General features: G+C 65.7%; 1 protein-coding gene across 2 annotated transcripts in view; it reads left to right on the top strand.

The window, feature by feature from the left end:
- The window catches only part of Slc41a3 (solute carrier family 41 member 3), a 31,596-nt gene that overhangs the window by 11,421 nt on the left and 4,180 nt on the right, over positions 1-15,995 (top strand). Inside the window, exons 1-7 of one of the 2 annotated variants that reach the window (XM_048356340.1) lie at positions 4,714-4,916; positions 10,772-10,879; positions 11,364-11,435; positions 12,745-12,889; positions 13,793-13,939; positions 14,656-14,800; positions 14,878-14,957. In XM_048356340.1, coding sequence (XP_048212297.1) covers positions 4,722-4,916; positions 10,772-10,879; positions 11,364-11,435; positions 12,745-12,889; positions 13,793-13,939; positions 14,656-14,800; positions 14,878-14,957 — 892 coding nt within the window. In that variant the 5' untranslated portion in view covers positions 4,714-4,721. Of the gene's footprint in view, positions 1-4,713; positions 4,917-10,771; positions 10,880-11,363; positions 11,436-12,744; positions 12,890-13,792; positions 13,940-14,655; positions 14,801-14,877; positions 14,958-15,995 lie in introns of those variants that run through there. The other variant, XM_048356339.1, reaches the window with a different exon arrangement.

Here is a 15,995-nt window from a genome sequence, read left to right as displayed (position 1 = left end):
TGTCAGTCCTCCCCTCGTGGGCGTCGGTCCTCCCTCATGATTGTCAATCCTCGTGGTTGTCAGTCCTCCCTCGTGGTTGTCAGTCCTCCCTCGTGGTTGTCAGTCCTCCCTCGTGGGCGTCAGTCCTCCCCTCGTGGGCGTCGGTCCTCCCCTCGTGGGCGTCAGTCCTCGTGGGCATCGGTCCTCCCTTGTGGGCGTCAGTCCTCGTGGGCATCGGTCCTCCCCTCGTGGGCGTCGGTCCTCCCCTCGTGGGCGTCAGTCCTCGTTGGCATCAGTCCTCCCTCGTGGGCGTCAGTCCTCGTGGGCATCGGTCCTCCCTTGTGGGCGTCAGTCCTCCCTCGTGGTTGTCGGTCCTCGTGGTTGTCAGTCCTCCCTCGTGGTTGTCAGTCCTCCCTCGTGGTTGTCAGTCCTCCCTCATGGGCGTCAGTCCTCCCCTCGTGGGCGTCGGTCCTCCCTCGTGGGCGTCAGTCCTCGTGGGCATCGGTCCTCCCCTCGTGGGCGTCGGTCCTCCCCTCGTGGGCGTCGGTCCTCCCTCGTGGTTGTCAGTCCTCCCTCGTGGGCATCAGTCCTCGTGGGCGTCGGTCCTCCCTCGTGGGCGTCGCTCCTCCCTGGTGGGCGTCTGCCTGGGGCGGCTGGCTCCCTCCGTGTGTGCAGTCTGCATGGACGCAAAGGCTTCTGGTCAGCCAGGTGTTGGCCGTGGCCTCGGGAGCAGCGGCGGCTTGGCCGTCGGCGTCACCTGCTTGGCCCGCGGTGCTGGTGCGCGGCCTCCGTGGCGGGAGCAGGGCCCCGGGGCGGGGGGCAGGCTGCACGTGGGAGTCCATTCCTGTGTTGCCACCGGTGAGGCCGTGGTGTCGGCATCGCTGTCCTCACCAAACCTCGCGTCCAGGCCTAATCGCAGATGCTCGGTCAGTGTTGAAAGCCACCGGGACACGCGAGCGTCATGCCCTTCCCCTAAGGGTGCGGCAGCCGTCTGAGACCCTGAACTCCAGGTAACCACCAGAAAGCAGGCAGGGGCACGGGCACCGGGGCTCAGCGGGGCAGAGCACCAGCCTTGAGCCGAAGAAGCTCAGGGACAGCGCCTTCCCGGTCCTGAGTTCAAGCCCCACAGCTGACCAAAAAAAACAACAACTCAGAGGCTTGGCAGCACTGGCTCTGTGTTTAGTTTCCATTGCTGTGTCACAAATTGCCACCAGCTTGCCGGCACCCACTCGCAGGGCTGAGAGCCGGGGGGGGGGTCTCTCGGGGTCTCCATGGCCGGAGCCCAGGGCCGCCACTGCCCTCCAGGCTCTGGGGACCCGCTTCCAGACCCACGCCTGGCAGCCACAGCCCCCTCCTACGGCTGCAGGATCATGCCCCCGCCCCCCGAGCCCCCCGCCAGCAAGCAGGGGCTGCTCTTAGCCTCCTAAAGCCACCCGCCCAGCCCGCGTTCCTCCCTGAGGCCGCTCTGACCGTCAGAGGCCTGGCCGGGCCCGGGGCGGGCAGCGAGGGGGCCGCCTGGCCAGGCTGGAGGCTTCGCGTTGGCAGCCTGTCACGCACGCGGGGACCGGCAGGGCGGCGCCGGGGCCCTCACCCAGGACGGCTGTCAGGCCGGACCTTGTCCCCAGGAGTAGAGGGGCCCTGTGGTCAGGACCCCGATGCCCTTCTGGTTTTCCCAGATGTCGAGTCACTCATTCCGGCGATTGCCTCTCTGACACCACACAGCCTGCCCAGGGACCCGGTGTTTCCCTTTTCCTTCATGCGCACCCCTGCCTGGGTTTCTTTTGCTTGTGATTCTCTGGTTCCTGTTATTTGTCCCTTCTTTGTCAGGTGGCTTCCGCTGTGGGTGTGTGCCCGGGGAGAGGCACAGAGCAGGTGCCCGGCCAGCGCTGGCAGAAACCACGCAGCAGGAGGGCAGAGGGGGTACGCGAGGCCCCCCGGGAGGGGCAGGCTTGGGAAGGATGCCCGCCAGTCCTGGAGGTGGCGGGCCACGTCTTCATTTGCACCTAGGGGCGGGCCGCTGGCTGAGCTCAGACCAGAAAGTAAAGGGGACCTCCCCTCCCTCCCATAATTTAAGTCTCCTCAGGCCTGAGGCAAAGGTGCTGTGTCCCGGGAGCTGTCAGAACAGCCACCTGACTCAAGGGGACTCACAAGGGGGAATCGGAAACTGCTCCTGGGAAACGCAGTTCTCAGTTGCAGCCGACACCCCAAACCCTGCCAGCGAAGAGCACACCAAGCCTGCAAACCAGAGGCTGGAGTGGATCGGGGGTGCCGGCGTCCAGCTGAGCCTGAGCTCTGCAGGGGGATGTGGTTCCCACTTAGCTGCTGCTGAGCGCGGCTCTGTCTCGGGGCCCGGGGGCTCCGTCACGGATCTGATGAGCCGCTCACTCCCCTTGGGGGCTGTGGGGTGGGTAGAAGCCCAGGAGGGGCCACGCGTGGGCAGGGACACGCACAAGGCCACCGGATGCCTGACCCCGATTTGCCTGCCGTCTCCCTGCGTGCAGCTCAGGCTCTTGGAGGTGTTCCACTGGGCTGCTGGGCTGTTTGGAAGCCGCCGTCCTGGGGTCTGCAGGGTGACCCGGTAACGTTCTGAACCGTCAGGGAAAAGAGGTTTCTCATATGGTTGCAAGTTATCTGACGACTCTAGCCAGTCAGCACACAAAGGAAGTTATTTTTTAAGGTTCCTTATAGCCCTACTAATGAAGGGTAACTACTTTTTAAACTATTCTTCCCAACTTTGTGCAGTGTCTCTCTCGATCACTCAGTTTCATTCATTTATTTAGCGTGCTGGTAGCAGGGCTTGAACTCAGGGCTTGGGCACTGACCTTCCGCCACCTGAGCCACAGCTCTGCCTCTGGCTTTTGGGGGGTGAATGGGAGATGGAGTCTCCTGGGCTTTCCCGCCGGGCTGGCTTCACCCCATGGTCCTCAGATCTCAGCCTCGGGGCAGCGGGGGTCACCGACAGGAGCCACCGCTCACTCCGTCTCTGAAGCGGGTTTCACGAGCTGGCCGGGGTGAAGGGACCCTTGGTTGTGCAGGAGCTTGCGATTTGCTCATTTCCACGTGTTCAGGACGGCGCGGGGCTCGGGCTCCCGCTCTGGCTGCGGTGTTAATGATGGGGTGTCGCTGCCTCTGGGGGAGCCAATGGCAGGGCACCCCGGTGCCCTGGGGTGGCCCGGCGTCTGCAGGGCCTGCCCTCGTCCAGCCGCGTCCACACTCCACTCGTCTTCTCAGAAACTCAGCTTCTCTGTTTGTTGCGGCTTTGGATTCGCGTTTGAACCAAGTGGTCCATTCTGTGGCTTCCGGGAGGGGTGGGGAGGGGAGGCGGGGAAGGGTGAGCAGGGCAGAGGCGGGTGGGGGCCCTGGGAGCCTCACTGGTGAGCCTCACTGCTGCTGGCCTGCCGCGTTGGGCAGAGCCTCTCGGAGCCTTCACCTTCTCGTATGCAAAATCCAGCGCTGCCCCCTTCCCGTGCGGGGTCCTGCAGGGTCACGGCGGGTCAGGGCGGGTCACGGCGGGTCAGGGCGGGTCCCGCAGGGTCAGGGCGGGTCACGGTGGGTCAGGGTGGGTCAGGGCGGGTCAGGGCAGGTCACGGCGTGTCACGGCGGGTCAGGGCAGGTCAGGGTGGGTCACAGCGGGTCAGGGCGGGGGTCGTGGGCCGGGATGGGGGACTGGGCTGAGGCTGCTCTCGGTGGTCAGGCGCTGGTCAACGTTCCCGGGGGGGGGGGGGAGCGGGCTGGCGTGTCTGCAGGAGGCTGGGCGTGTGGCTGGAGGGGCGGGGGGGGGGGTGCGGGCGGAGCTTGGGAATTGTCGGGTGCAGGAGTAGGAGATTAGGAAAATCAAGGGTGGGGATGTGGTTCCCGCTTATCTGCTGCCGAGCGCGGAGCCCACGCCTTGGCGGCTTGCTGACCGCGCCACTCAGCGGATCACCAGGGCGCAGCTGGGCGGGGCTCTGCCGGCCTGGGGGGGGACCCCACCAGGGCGCACCAAGGGAGGAGCCCTGGGGCCGGGCGGGGTGCAGTGAGAGGCTCCAGTGGGGCCGGCGCGGGCCCGGCCGAGGTGCCCCGTGAAGGAGGTCGAGTGAGGCTGCCCGGAGCGACAGCGGTTTGGGCACCAGAGCAGAGGGAGGCCCCGGCCCGCCTGGCCCTCGGGCTGCGTGGGGGGCTCCGGGGTGCCAGGTAGACCCCCGCAGTCCCGCGGGGCCTCCCTCCGCCCCGCCCCTCTGGTCCAGGGTTGGCGGCCCCCAGGCCCCGGCCCACATCAAGGCGACCACGGCCACGAGTCCTGGGGGGGGCCTGTGGGCTCCCCGAGCTCGAGGGGCCTTCCGTGGGCGGGCCGGGGGCTCTGGCCCCTCTCTGCCAGGGCGGTGCCAGCCACGGTGCCCGTGGGGAGGGCGGCGGTGGGGCGGTGGCAGAGCTCTGCGCGCGCAAGCTCGGCAGGGCCGGGTCACGTGGGCGTGGGCTCTGCCCCCCTCCCCCCCTGCTGGGCCCTGCGGGGGGGGGGGGGGGGGGCGGGAGCGGGGCCGCCGGTGCTGTCAAGGTCGCTCTGGAGGGCAGCGGAGGGAGGGCCCGGCCCGCGCCCACCCCCCCGGGGGGCGTGGGCAGCAGAGCCCGTGCCCTCGAGGGGCTGGGTCGCGGCCGCCGCGGCGTCTCGCTGATTGGCTCTGGCCCTCGGCCAAGGCCGGGGTCCTCCACAGGTGCGGGGCGCCGGCGGCCTTCCTGCCCGGGCTGCGGCGGCCGGCCCGACCATGGTGGTCACCCAGCTGAACCTGGAGCTGCGCTTCCAGGGCCGGAAGCTGCGGGGCTTCCGCTGCGAGCTCAGGCGGGCCCCGCGCGGCGTGCTCCCGGAGGCCCTCTCCACCACGGCCAGCCAGGTCGCCCTGCCCGTCCTGCTGTCGGGCCTGGGCGTCATGACCGCCGGCCTGCTCATGAACACCGTCCAAGTGCGTACCGGGGCCCCGGGGCGGCGGGTGCGGGCGCGGGCCCGTGGCGGGGGCAGCCGCTCCCAGCCGGCCCCCCGCGTCTGAGCCACGTGCAGGGCGCCCCGCGAGCCCCCGGGAGGCCGTCGGAGGCGCGGCCAGCCCCGCAGAGCGCCGGCTCGCGGGCCACGGTCTGCCGTTCAGGACTGCGGGCCTCTTGTTTCCTCGGCTGGTCCCGGGGCTCGAACCTCAGGGCTTGGGTGCCACTCCTGACCTTTTGTGCTCAAGGCCAGGGCTCTACCACTCGAGCCGCGGCACCATGTTTGGCTTTTTCTTAGTAGTTTATTGGAGACAAGAGTCTCGTGGACTTGGCTGCCCAGGTTGGTTTCAAACCACGACCCTGAGACCTCAGCCTCCTGAACAGTCAGGACTCTAGGTGTGAGCCGCCAGCGCGTGGCTGAGCGCGTGGCTTTCGTCACTCTCTGCCTTGGTTTTCCTTCCTGTGAGCACGGGCAGTGCGGGCCCTCACCCCGCAGGGCTGGGAGGAGCCGGGGACGGCGGGCATCCGGTCCTGTGGGGTCTGAGACAGGCCTGTTCGTCTCCAGTCCTGTGGTTCCCTGCGGTAGGACGAGGCCCAGAGCCCAGCTTGGGGCCCCGGGGCAGGGGTGTGGCCACCCCCAGCTGGTGAGGCCTGGCCGCGAGCCAGGCCTTGTCCTGGGCCGGTGCCACCCCGCTGAGCGCGTAGGGAGCATTAAGACGCGCGGAGGCCCGTGGGGTGGGGTGAGACGGTGGCACCGCCCGCACGCACCGCCCTTCCCTGCGTCAGAGTGGGGACCTGCGTGATCGGGCCCTGGAATAACGCTTGTGCTCTTTTTTTTTTTTCAGGTTTTTTTTTTATGGGCTATGGAACTTGAACTCGGTGCCTGGGCACTGTCCCTGAGCTCTTCAGCTCGAGGCCAGCGCTCTACCACGTGAGCCACAAGGCCACTTCTGGTTTTCTGGTGGTTCATTGGAGCTGAGAGTCTCATGGACTTTCCTGCCCAGGCTGGCTTTGAACTGCAGTCCTCAGATCTCAGCCTCCTGTGTAGCTAGGAGTATGGGTGTGAGCCACCAGTGCCCGACTTTTGTTTGCTTTTAAAATTTGTGTATGTGCGGTCCTGGGGATTGAACTGGGGGCCTCACGCCTGCCAGCCAGAGCCTGTGCCCCTGCCCTTTAACCTGGGAAACTCATTACCTGTTTGTTATTGGAGATTCCATGGCCTTACGTCCACGCGGCCTCTCCTTGGTTGGCCTCTCCTGGGAACCTGTCCCCCAGCTGGGAAGCTGGTCACTAAGGGGTTGACCACCACCCTGTTACCCCAGGTGCATACAGATGCCAGGCACACCCCCAGGTGTGTAGCTAGGGCAGTCCGCCTAAGCTCGCGGTAAACAAGCCCTTATGGTCCAATCCAACCCCCCCACCCCATACCTCATGGCTTTGTCATTAACCTCTAGCTCCTTGCTCAGACCCCATGGGAGCCGGACGCCACATCCACGCCCTTGCCAAGCTCTGACGCCATGGGAAGGCCGCCGCCCCTCGCTGCTCTCCCAATCAGCCGTCCTCCCTGGGGAAGATCCCGTCTGGCCTGTTTCCTTTCGCCATTTTCCCAACAGTCACAACCCTCAGGACAGCTGGCCTTGAAATGCCCGCCCAGGGTGCCTGCCGGGAGCTCTTCCCCTACCCCTGGCGATGCCAGCGTCCTTGCCTTGGTGCAGGGCCAGCTTGTCGGAGAGAGCACATCCTTCTCTCCCCGAACCTCCAGCCCCTCCCTGACACCGCCTGCCCTCGAGGGAGAGGCTGCCCGCCCGGGTCTTCCCTTGGTGAGCTTTGCCATGGCTCCGCGCCCCTCCATTCCTAACCAGCCCCCCCCCCCCCAGTGCCCCAGCCCCTGGAGCCCAGAAGGCTCTTGTCAGTGGGCGGGCTGGGCAGGGCTTGGGCAGCCTGTGCCCCTCGGCTGGAGGGAAGGGCTGAGAGTGGGGGGCGTGAGACAGAGTGAGGGGGGTCGTGAGGGGCTTGGGGAGGCGCGGCAGGCGGGTTTGGGCAGCAGAAGCAGATGTCCCGACTGAGAAGCCAGCGGCAGGATGTGTCAACAGTGGTGGCGACTTGGTCGTCGGGTTGGGGACGGGAAGGGTGAAGGCCCAGAGAGCGGGGAAGGCCAGGGCAGCGGGTTGGGAGATCTCGGGGTGCCGCGTGGGGTCCTGTGTGTGGTTGGTTTTGGTGGCGAGAGGCGGAGGCTGGAGGCCGCGGCCCCCCACGCGCGCCGAGGACAGCCAGTGATTTGGTCTTGGCTGCGAGCGACGAGGCCCTGAGAGCGAGGGCACTGTGGGCCACGAGTGGGGGGGGGAGGCGGGGGGGCGGAGCGGGGCGGGGCTACAGCGCCCGCAGCACGGTCCCGAGGCCCGGGCCGGGGCTGTCTCCTCCCCACGCCCCAGGCCCCTCCCTGCCTCCCAGGACCCCACCACCTCCTCCAGGGCCCCCTCCGGGCTGGCACCCCGCCGCGCCCCCCGGCATCCCCACTGCCTGGGAGGCCGAGAACGGGGAGCCACCCGCGCAGCCACGCGCCCGGCACCGGGCGCCAGTCCGTGAATGGGGTGTATCTTGGCATAAGAGTGGGGGCCCCCTTCGGCTGCGTCTGGAACAGACCCCCCCCCCCAGGGTAGTGTGACCCCCGCATGTCTTCAGTGATCTCGAGACTGGGATCGCCACAGCCGCGCCCCGGCAGGAGGGGCCCGCCGCGGTCCCGGGGGGGGGGGGAGAGATGGAGGGGGGAGGGGGCCCTCCCCCGCAGGGGCGGGCGGTTAGGAGCGCCCCTGGACCCCCCACGCGGGGCGGGGGCCTGGGGGACGAGGACAGAGCCCCAGCGAGGGGCGTAACGTGCAGAAAGGCGTGTGTGCCTCGCTGCTGCCGCCCACTCGGCCTTGAGGGGGGGCGGCGAGGGCTGGGAGGGGGGCACCGGGGGCAGAGGGGTGCGGCGGGGCTGTCACGGGGCTGATAGGGGCGCGGGCGGCCCGGGGGAGACAGGGCGGCAGCGGGAGCCCGCTGATAAGGCTCCCAGGACTTTCTTGCCAAGTGTCTGGAGGGAGAAGGCAGGGCCGTTGTCAGAGCCGGCCTGTGCTCTGGACTCCCGGCCGCGCGGGGGGGGGGGGGGGGGGAGCACTGAGCACCGAGCACCGCCCGCAGTGCCTTCCTCTGTGTGCCAGGGGCAGGCAGGGCGGCGCTTCCTCCTTCCTTGCTTTTACACTTTTGGGTGTTTTTTGTTGTTGTTGTTGTTTTCCAGTCCTGGGCCTTGGACTCAGGGCCTGAGCACTGTCCCTGGCTTCTTTTTGCTCAAGGCTAGCACTCTACCACTTGAGCCATAGCGCCCCTTCTGGCCGTTTTCTACATATGTGGTGCTGGGGAATCGAACCCAGGGCTTCATGCATTCAAGGCAAGCACTCTACCACTAAGCCACATTCCCAGCAACTTTGGGGTTTTTTTAAATCATTTTAATCTTGATTTTGTTGCCACTATGGAAGGGATGTACAGAGGGCCACCGTTCCTGAGCCAGGTCCTGAGCGCCCTTCCCGGACAAGGTCACCCCGTCCCTCACTGTCTCCATTTTCCCTCCCTCCCCACGCATGCAGCCTAGTGAGCCAGTGCCGCTGCTGCGTTTGCTCACACGCCGTCCCTCCATCTGTGACCCCTGTCATTACTTTGAGTAGCTCTGTATTTTATTGTCTTTAAGTAGTTGTACAAAGGAGCTGCCACTCAACAAAGCTGTTTATGAATAGAGCGCGTCTTGATGAATATCTCCCCTTTCAGCATTCTCACCCACCCCTCCCAACCCACCTCCCAACCCACCCCCCAACCCACCCCTCCCAACCACCTCCCAAGCCACCCCCCAACCCACCCCTCCCAACCCACCTCCCAACCCACCCTTCCCAACCCACCCCCCAACCCACCCTTCCCAACCCACCCCTCCCAACCCACCTCCCAACTCACCTTTCCCAACCCACCCCTCCCAATCCACCCCTCCCAACCCACCCCTTCCCAACCCCCCTCCCAACCCACCCCATCCCAACCCACCTCCCAACCCACCCTTCCCACCCCACCTCCCAACCCACCCTTCCCACCCCACCCCTCCCAACCCACCCTTCCCACCCCACCCCTCCCAACCCACCTCCCAACCCACCCCTCCCAACCCACCCTTCCCAACCCACCCTTCCCAACCCACCCTTCCCAACCCACACCTCCCAACCCACCCTTCCCAACCCACCCCCCAACCCACCCTTCCCAACCTACCCCTCCCAACCCACCTCCCAACTCACCTTTCCCAACCCACCCCTCCCAATCCACCCCTCCCAACCCACCCCTTCCCAACCCCCCTCCCAACCCACCCCATCCCAACCCACCTCCCAACCCACCCTTCCCACCCCACCCCTCCCTCACTGCTCTTAAAAACAATCCTTGTTAAGACGATGGATGTGCAGAGGGGTTACAGTTGCATGGTAAGGTGGTAGGGATATTTGTTGTCAACCTTGTTATCTCCTCCCTCATTTATCTCCCGCCTTCCCTCCCCCCCAGAGTTGTACAGTTAGTTTACAACAACATAGTGTCTTGTTAGTATTGTTGGTGCATTGGCTCGCCTTTACCCTTTGTCTCACCATTTTGATGTTCCCCTTCCCTTCCCTAATTCAGACACACATGTATACAATACCCAGGGTACCAAAATCACATAAGATGATGCTAAGTGAAATGAACTCCAAGACACGGACACAAGCGGCTCACCACTGCTGCTGTTCTTCCTAACGCACTAGGTGAAATTATTTCTTTTTTCTTTTATCTTCCCGACGGTTTAGCCTCTGTGGTGTCTTCCTTATTTTTAAGGACTGATGTCTTTATTAGAAAACATTCAAACAAGTCAGTGGATTGAGCCACAAACTAACACATAATTTCCAAGAGGGAATACAATTGATAAGTGTGGAGAAGATGTTTAAAGTCAATAGTAATAAAAGTAATGCTAGTTAAGACCATGCTTTACTTTTTCACAATCAACCCACACGAAGGAACATGACCTTCCTGCCGGGCCTTGGCCTGACCCCTTTCTTGACCTCCCTCCCGGTGCCTGAAGTCAGCCCTGGCTATTGGGGGTGGCGTGGTGACACTGTTGTGCCCCCTAGGGGCCGCATGGATTTGCCCACCTCCACCCTGCGGCGGGTGGGGGGGAGAGGGGGGGATGGAGGTGGAACTAACGCCCGGTCCCGTCCTCTCCCTGGCTAAGCAGGATCTGCCCACAGGCCTGAAATCCCAGCTGGAGAAACTGACTGTGTTGGGAATACAGACAGCCATGGGCCAGCAAAATACATGGGTCCCATCGGACGGGGTGCGCAGAGCCGACCGTGAAGAGCCGTCCAACTGCGTGCTAAACAAATCGAGCTCGCCCCTCAAGCCAGTGCTTCTGTCCCAGTGTTTTTTAAAACCTGCATCCCTCCCAGCGTGTGTGTGTGTGTGTGTGCATGCGTGTGTTCTTTTTGTGTATTGTCTTTTCTGTAGAGAGAATGTCTTCCGTTTCGGAAGCGCTTGGGCCGGGTGAGATGATTCCTGTGCTCAGCCCGGTGCCCACCCAGGGGCGGAGGGCAGAGCCGGGCAGCCAGGCAACAGCAGAGGCCCTGCCACCCGCATGCAGCCCAGCCGCTTGGGCTTCGCAGTGTATGAGGAAAACCTCAGCGATTCCCTTCCCATGTCCACGTCTGCAGCCTTGTTAGACAGCGAGCCTCCCCGGGCCCGGCCCCTGCCCGCCCCTGCTCCTGGGGGCCGGAGACAGAGGAGGCGCTGCCCATTGGGCCTCCTTGTCTTCCAGCACTGGCCAGTGTTTGTGGAGGTGAAAGACCTGCTGACGCTGGTGCCGCCCCTGGTGGGCCTGAAGGGGAACCTGGAAATGACGCTGGCGTCGCGGCTCTCCACCGCGGTAGGCTGACACCCGGGCCCCAGCCCGCGGTCTCCCCTCTTTCGGGCGGGGCGGGGAGCCAGCCCCTTTGGTCCGGGTAGTTGGCTCTGCACGCCCCCCGCAAGCTGCTGCTCCCCCCCGCCGCTCCTCCCCCCCGCACGGCCGGACGGGACCGGAGGGGGCTCAGTCGCCCCGAGCAGCAGTCTTTCCCAGCATGCTGTTCTCCTTGACCGGCTTGTCCTGGTGCCCAAGACCCCGAAGCCCCCGGCGGGGCCCTCTCCCCACCACCCATGCCCAGCAGCCTGGAGGCATCCTCCGTGATGCCCCCCGGACCTCGGGGCCGGTGACCCCACCGCCCTCCCACCCCACAGGAGACCCCACGCTGGCCGCCGGCAGGCAGGGCGGCTTGTCCCGATGCGGGTGGAGTAGAGTTCCTTAATCTCTCCTAGGGGCTGCTCATGGCTTTGGGCCCCGCCAGACACGCTGCCCCTTCTCTGTCCGCTAGGCCAACACTGGGCAGATCGATGACCCCCAGGAGAAACGCAGGGTGATCAGCAGCAACCTCGCCCTGGTGCAGGTCAGTCTCGGCTTCCCTGTTTGTCAGGCCGATGCCTCTCCTCCCTCCTGGACCTGCGCAGACAGGCGCCGTCCCGGTGGGGAGAGAAGGTGGTACAAGCCTGTCCCGCACCCCAGACTGAGCTTGAGGACGGGCCCGCCAGCCTGCATTCCCAGCTTCCTGCAGGAGACGCCTGTCTGTCCTGGGATCCACAGCCCCATTCCCCAACCCCAGGGCTTCCCCCCAGCCACGTCCACACGGATAGCCTTGTTGCCAGCACCCGCAGGGCAAAGGCCCAGCTCGTCCGGCTCCCCTCGCTGATACCCTGGGGCTTGGGCTGCGCTTAATCTTCACGAGGGTACGGGTGGGTGGGTGGGTCCTCCCTTCCTGGACAGCCTTGGGACATGTCTCTGCCTCTCCTTGCCCCTTCTGGGCCGCTGGGGCACCTGGATAGAATGTGGCCTGCCTGTAGTTTGGATCTGCAGTGTCTGCTGAAGGGCCATGAAGTAGGGGGTGGGCGGGTCCCCGCTGGGGAGGCGGTAGGGGATGCGCTAGGCCTTTAGGAGGTGGGAGATTACCTGGCTCGTGGCACACCCTGTAATCCGAGCAGCAGGGGTGCTGGGTTGCAGGCTTGAGGCCAGCCGGGGTGGTATAACGTGGCCCTGTCTCAAGAATCAAATGAGAAGCCATAGGTGGGGCTCAACTGGGGGCCTCGATGGCTGGGCGCGCCCCTGAGGGGTGCTGGGGACTCAGCGCTGCTTCCTCCGGCCACCGGGGGCGTGGGCGCGCTCTGACTTGCACACGATCCACCGCCTCGCCCCCAGCCCACGGCAGCCAGGCCAGTCTACCACGGTGGACACCTCCAAAGCCCCGTGGCAGAACAGACACTTGAGCCGCCTGTGCCACGCGCTTGCTTCTGGCTGTACAGCTTTGCTGCGCACACGCCATCGCTCCCTCGCCCCATGGCGTAGGCTGCAGAACTCCTTCCCCACCTGCCCAGCCTAGAAGTGGGGTCCCTTCAGTTGCCTGCCCCTCCCCCGGCCGCCCAGGGCGCCCGCCGAGGCCCCTCAGGGCCGAGCCCCAGCCAGCCACCCGGGCAGCCATTTCTGCGCATGCCCCCTGGGCTCTGCGCCAGACCCACGGTGGAGGGCGACGGCCGCGAGCTTGCCCGGCGCACGGCGGCCCTGTGGGGGTGACACGGCCCCCTGCGGCCACAGGTCCACGCTTCCCCAGAGCGGAGCCTCCGCTGCTGCGGTGCCGCTGTGGGCGGCTGCGGGGTGGGGGCGAGCGAGGGGGGCCGGGGCCTCAGGTGTCTGTTGGTGCCCGGCAGGTGCAGGCCACCGTCGTGGGGCTCCTGGCGGCCACGGCCGCCCTGCTGCTGGGCGCGGTGTCTCGGGAGGAGCTGGACGTGGCCAAGGTGGCCCTGCTCTGCGCCAGCAGCGCCCTCACCGCGTTCCTCGCCGCCTTCGCCCTCGGTGAGCCCTCCCCACGCCCCTCTCCCGCACCCCAGAAGAGGACGCAGGGCTGCGGCCGTGCCTGCCGGCGTGGAGGGAGGGGTGGGAACTCTTTGGACTTGTTTGTTTGCCTAAACACCGTTGGGGGCGCTTTCACTCGGGCCCAGCGCACCGACACGTGAGCCACGGCGCCACCTGCAGGCTCGGGGTGGCTCATTGGAGATGAGAGTCTCAGGGCCTTTCCCGCCCAGGCTGGCTTTGAACTGTGATCCTCAGATGTGAGCCTCCTGAGGGGCTGGGGTGACAGGCCTGCGCCCCTGCACCCAGTAGCCCGTTTATCTTGTGTGTGGTGCTGAGTCCAGGCCCTCGCTGTCATCATTTCTGGAGTCGCAGGATTCCTGGTGGTGTTAAACCTCCAGGGACCACAGTGCAGAGTATCTTCCTAAAGAACCAGTGGGTGTCCGCACGGGGTCCCGGCAGTGGGTGGGGGGGGGGGAGAGGTCCCGAGCCTCCGACAGGTTTCCTGTCAGTCACGTGCCTATCACTGCCACCCTGGGCAGCCGCGCAGGGCAGGGCCCCTGGGGGAAGGGAGCTCAGAGGGCCACCCGGACCCCGCCTCCTTTGTCTCTTCCTCCTGTCCCCAGGGGGCCCCCCACCCCGTCTGTGGCTCCAGGTGCCGTGGGGGCTCTGGCCCGCCCGCCCGCCCTGGTCTAGGGTCAGCGATGTTTTCAGGCCCTTCCGGCATGGTGTGCACAGATCACAAAGCCGCGGCTGACTCCAGACCCCTCGGGCCTCCAGGGTGGCAGAGAAACGCTGAGCGTGGGGCAGAAAGAGCCAGATAATAAGCAGCACTTCCATGCCAGGGCCTGGGGACTCCAGCCCTCCTGGGACCCCTGACCCCAGCCTCCTCCCTCTCCCCGGCAGGCCTGCTCATGGTCTGCATAGTGATGGGCGCTCGCAAACTGGGCGTCAACCCGGACAACATCGCCACGCCCATCGCGGCCAGCCTGGGAGACCTCATCACCCTCTCCATTCTGGCCTTGGTCAGCAGCTTCCTGTACCAGCACAGAGGTAGGGGGGCACCCAGCTTTGGCAGTCCAGGTGGGGGGCACTGTGCACCGGCCCGTCCTGCCGTGGCAAAGCCTGGGGTCACGTCGCAGAAGCAAAGTTACAGAGAAAAGCTCCAGCTGTGGGCGTGGCTTGCCAGCCTCGGCCTTTTCGATGAGGTGGGCGGGGCATGTGGGGTGGGTGAGTGGGGCTGTGGGTGTGGTCTGTGTGGAAGTGGGCGTGGTCTGTGCGGAGGCGAGAGCGGCCGTGGGGATGGAGTGGGCGTGGCCTGTGCGGAGGCGGGAGGGGCCGTGGCCGGTGGGGAGGCAGGAGCGGCCATGGGATGGAGTGGGTGTGGCCTGGGTGGAGTGGGCGTGGCCTGGGTGGAGGCGGGAGCGGCCGTGGGATGGAGTGGGTGTGGCCTGTGGGGAGGCGGGAGCGGCCGTGGGGATGGAGTGGGCGGGGCCTGGGTGGAGGCGGGCGGGGTCTTGGAGGACGGGGCTGCTCTGGCCCTTCACCCGTGTCCCGAAGGGGATCAGGCAGCAGGAGCAGAGGCCGCCGGCCCGGCACAAGGCTGGGCCCCAGGCTCTCGCTCGCCCACCGGTGCCCGGTGGGTGCCCGGGCCCAGCCCGGTGCCGAGGTCAGGTGGGCAGGTCTGCCCTCCTGCCAACCTGCGAGCACTTCCGGAGTCGGGGGCCGAGGGGGCGGGGCGTGAGGCCGGAGGGTCCTCTCTGTTGCAGACGCCTGGTACCTGGCGCCCCTGGCCTGCGCCGGCCTCGTGGCCCTGACCCCGCTCTGGGTGGCCGTGGCCCAGCAGAACCCACCCGTCGTGAACATCCTCAAGTTCGGGTGGCTCCCCATTGTGCTGGCCATGGTCATCAGCAGGTGAGGGCGGGGACGGGGACGGGCAGGGCGGGGTGGGGGTGTGCAGGGCTGCTGAGGTCCCCCCCCTTGTCTCGCAGCGTGGGCGGACTCATTCTGAGCATGACGGCACAGAAGCAGCAGTTCCAAGGCATGGCCATCTTCACGCCCGTCATGTGTGGTGAGTGTTGGGAGGGCGCCGGGGGACGGGCGGTCCCCTCGCAGGGCTGGCCCTGAACACCAGCCCCAGGGTGGCCCATCCGTGGGCGGGTGGCAGCCGAGAGGCGGCGGGCAAGGAGGCGTGGAGGAAGGCGGCCTCCGCCCGAGCGCAGCTTCACCCCAGCTGCACGGGCACCCCGACACGGCCCGGGAGCCCGGGAGCCGGCCCTTCTTGGTTTGTCTTCCTTGACATTCACTGGTGACAATAAAACTCAGCCACTGACACCTAAAGATCTGGGTCTGTCTTCTTATACACTAAGACTGAGGGGCTGGGAACATGGCCTGGTGGTACAGCACTGGGTTCGATTCCTCAGCACCACATCTATATAGAAAAGGCCGGAAGTGGCGCTGTGGCTCAAGTGGCAGAGTGCTAGCCTTGAGCAAAAAGAAGCCAGGGACAGTGCTCAGGCCCTGAGTTCAAGGCCCAGGACCAGCCAGAAAATAACAACCCAAAACAAAAAAAAGTAGGACTGAGACAGTCAGTGGGTTTACTTGTCGGGCCTGGCAGCCATGACTGAGGCTGGTCTGGGCCACGTTCCTCCTGTTCACGCCGCCTGTCTAGCAGAGATAACAGGTCTGCACCAACAGATCCCTGACCTATTGGTTGAGATAGGGCTTCATCAACTTTTTGCCCTGGCTGGTCTTGAACCACAATCCTCCCAGTCTCTGCCCCCCAGTCACCAGCATTGGCAGGAATGAGTCACTGTGTGCCCAGGCTGCAAGCTCTTGCTAAACGACCCAATCCCCACACCTCCTCCCCCAGACTCCCCCTAGATCTCCTCACCCCAGCGTCCTCTGGGACCTGTTGCCTGTCCCACCTCGCTCTCTCAGAGGGCCAGCTGTCCAGACACGACCTCATGCTAGGCCTGGCCCACCCTACCTGGGAGACATGCCTTTTTTTTTTTTTTTTTTGACTAATCCTGGGGCTTGGACTCAGGGCCTGAGCACTGTCCCTGGCTTCCTTTTGCTCAAGGCTAGCACTCTGCCACCTGAGCCACAG

Source organism: Perognathus longimembris, chromosome 10 (genome assembly GCF_023159225.1).
Source record: "Perognathus longimembris pacificus isolate PPM17 chromosome 10, ASM2315922v1, whole genome shotgun sequence".
NCBI classification, from domain to species: domain Eukaryota; kingdom Metazoa; phylum Chordata; class Mammalia; order Rodentia; family Heteromyidae; genus Perognathus; species Perognathus longimembris.
This window is presented reverse-complemented; position numbering and strand designations above follow the sequence as displayed.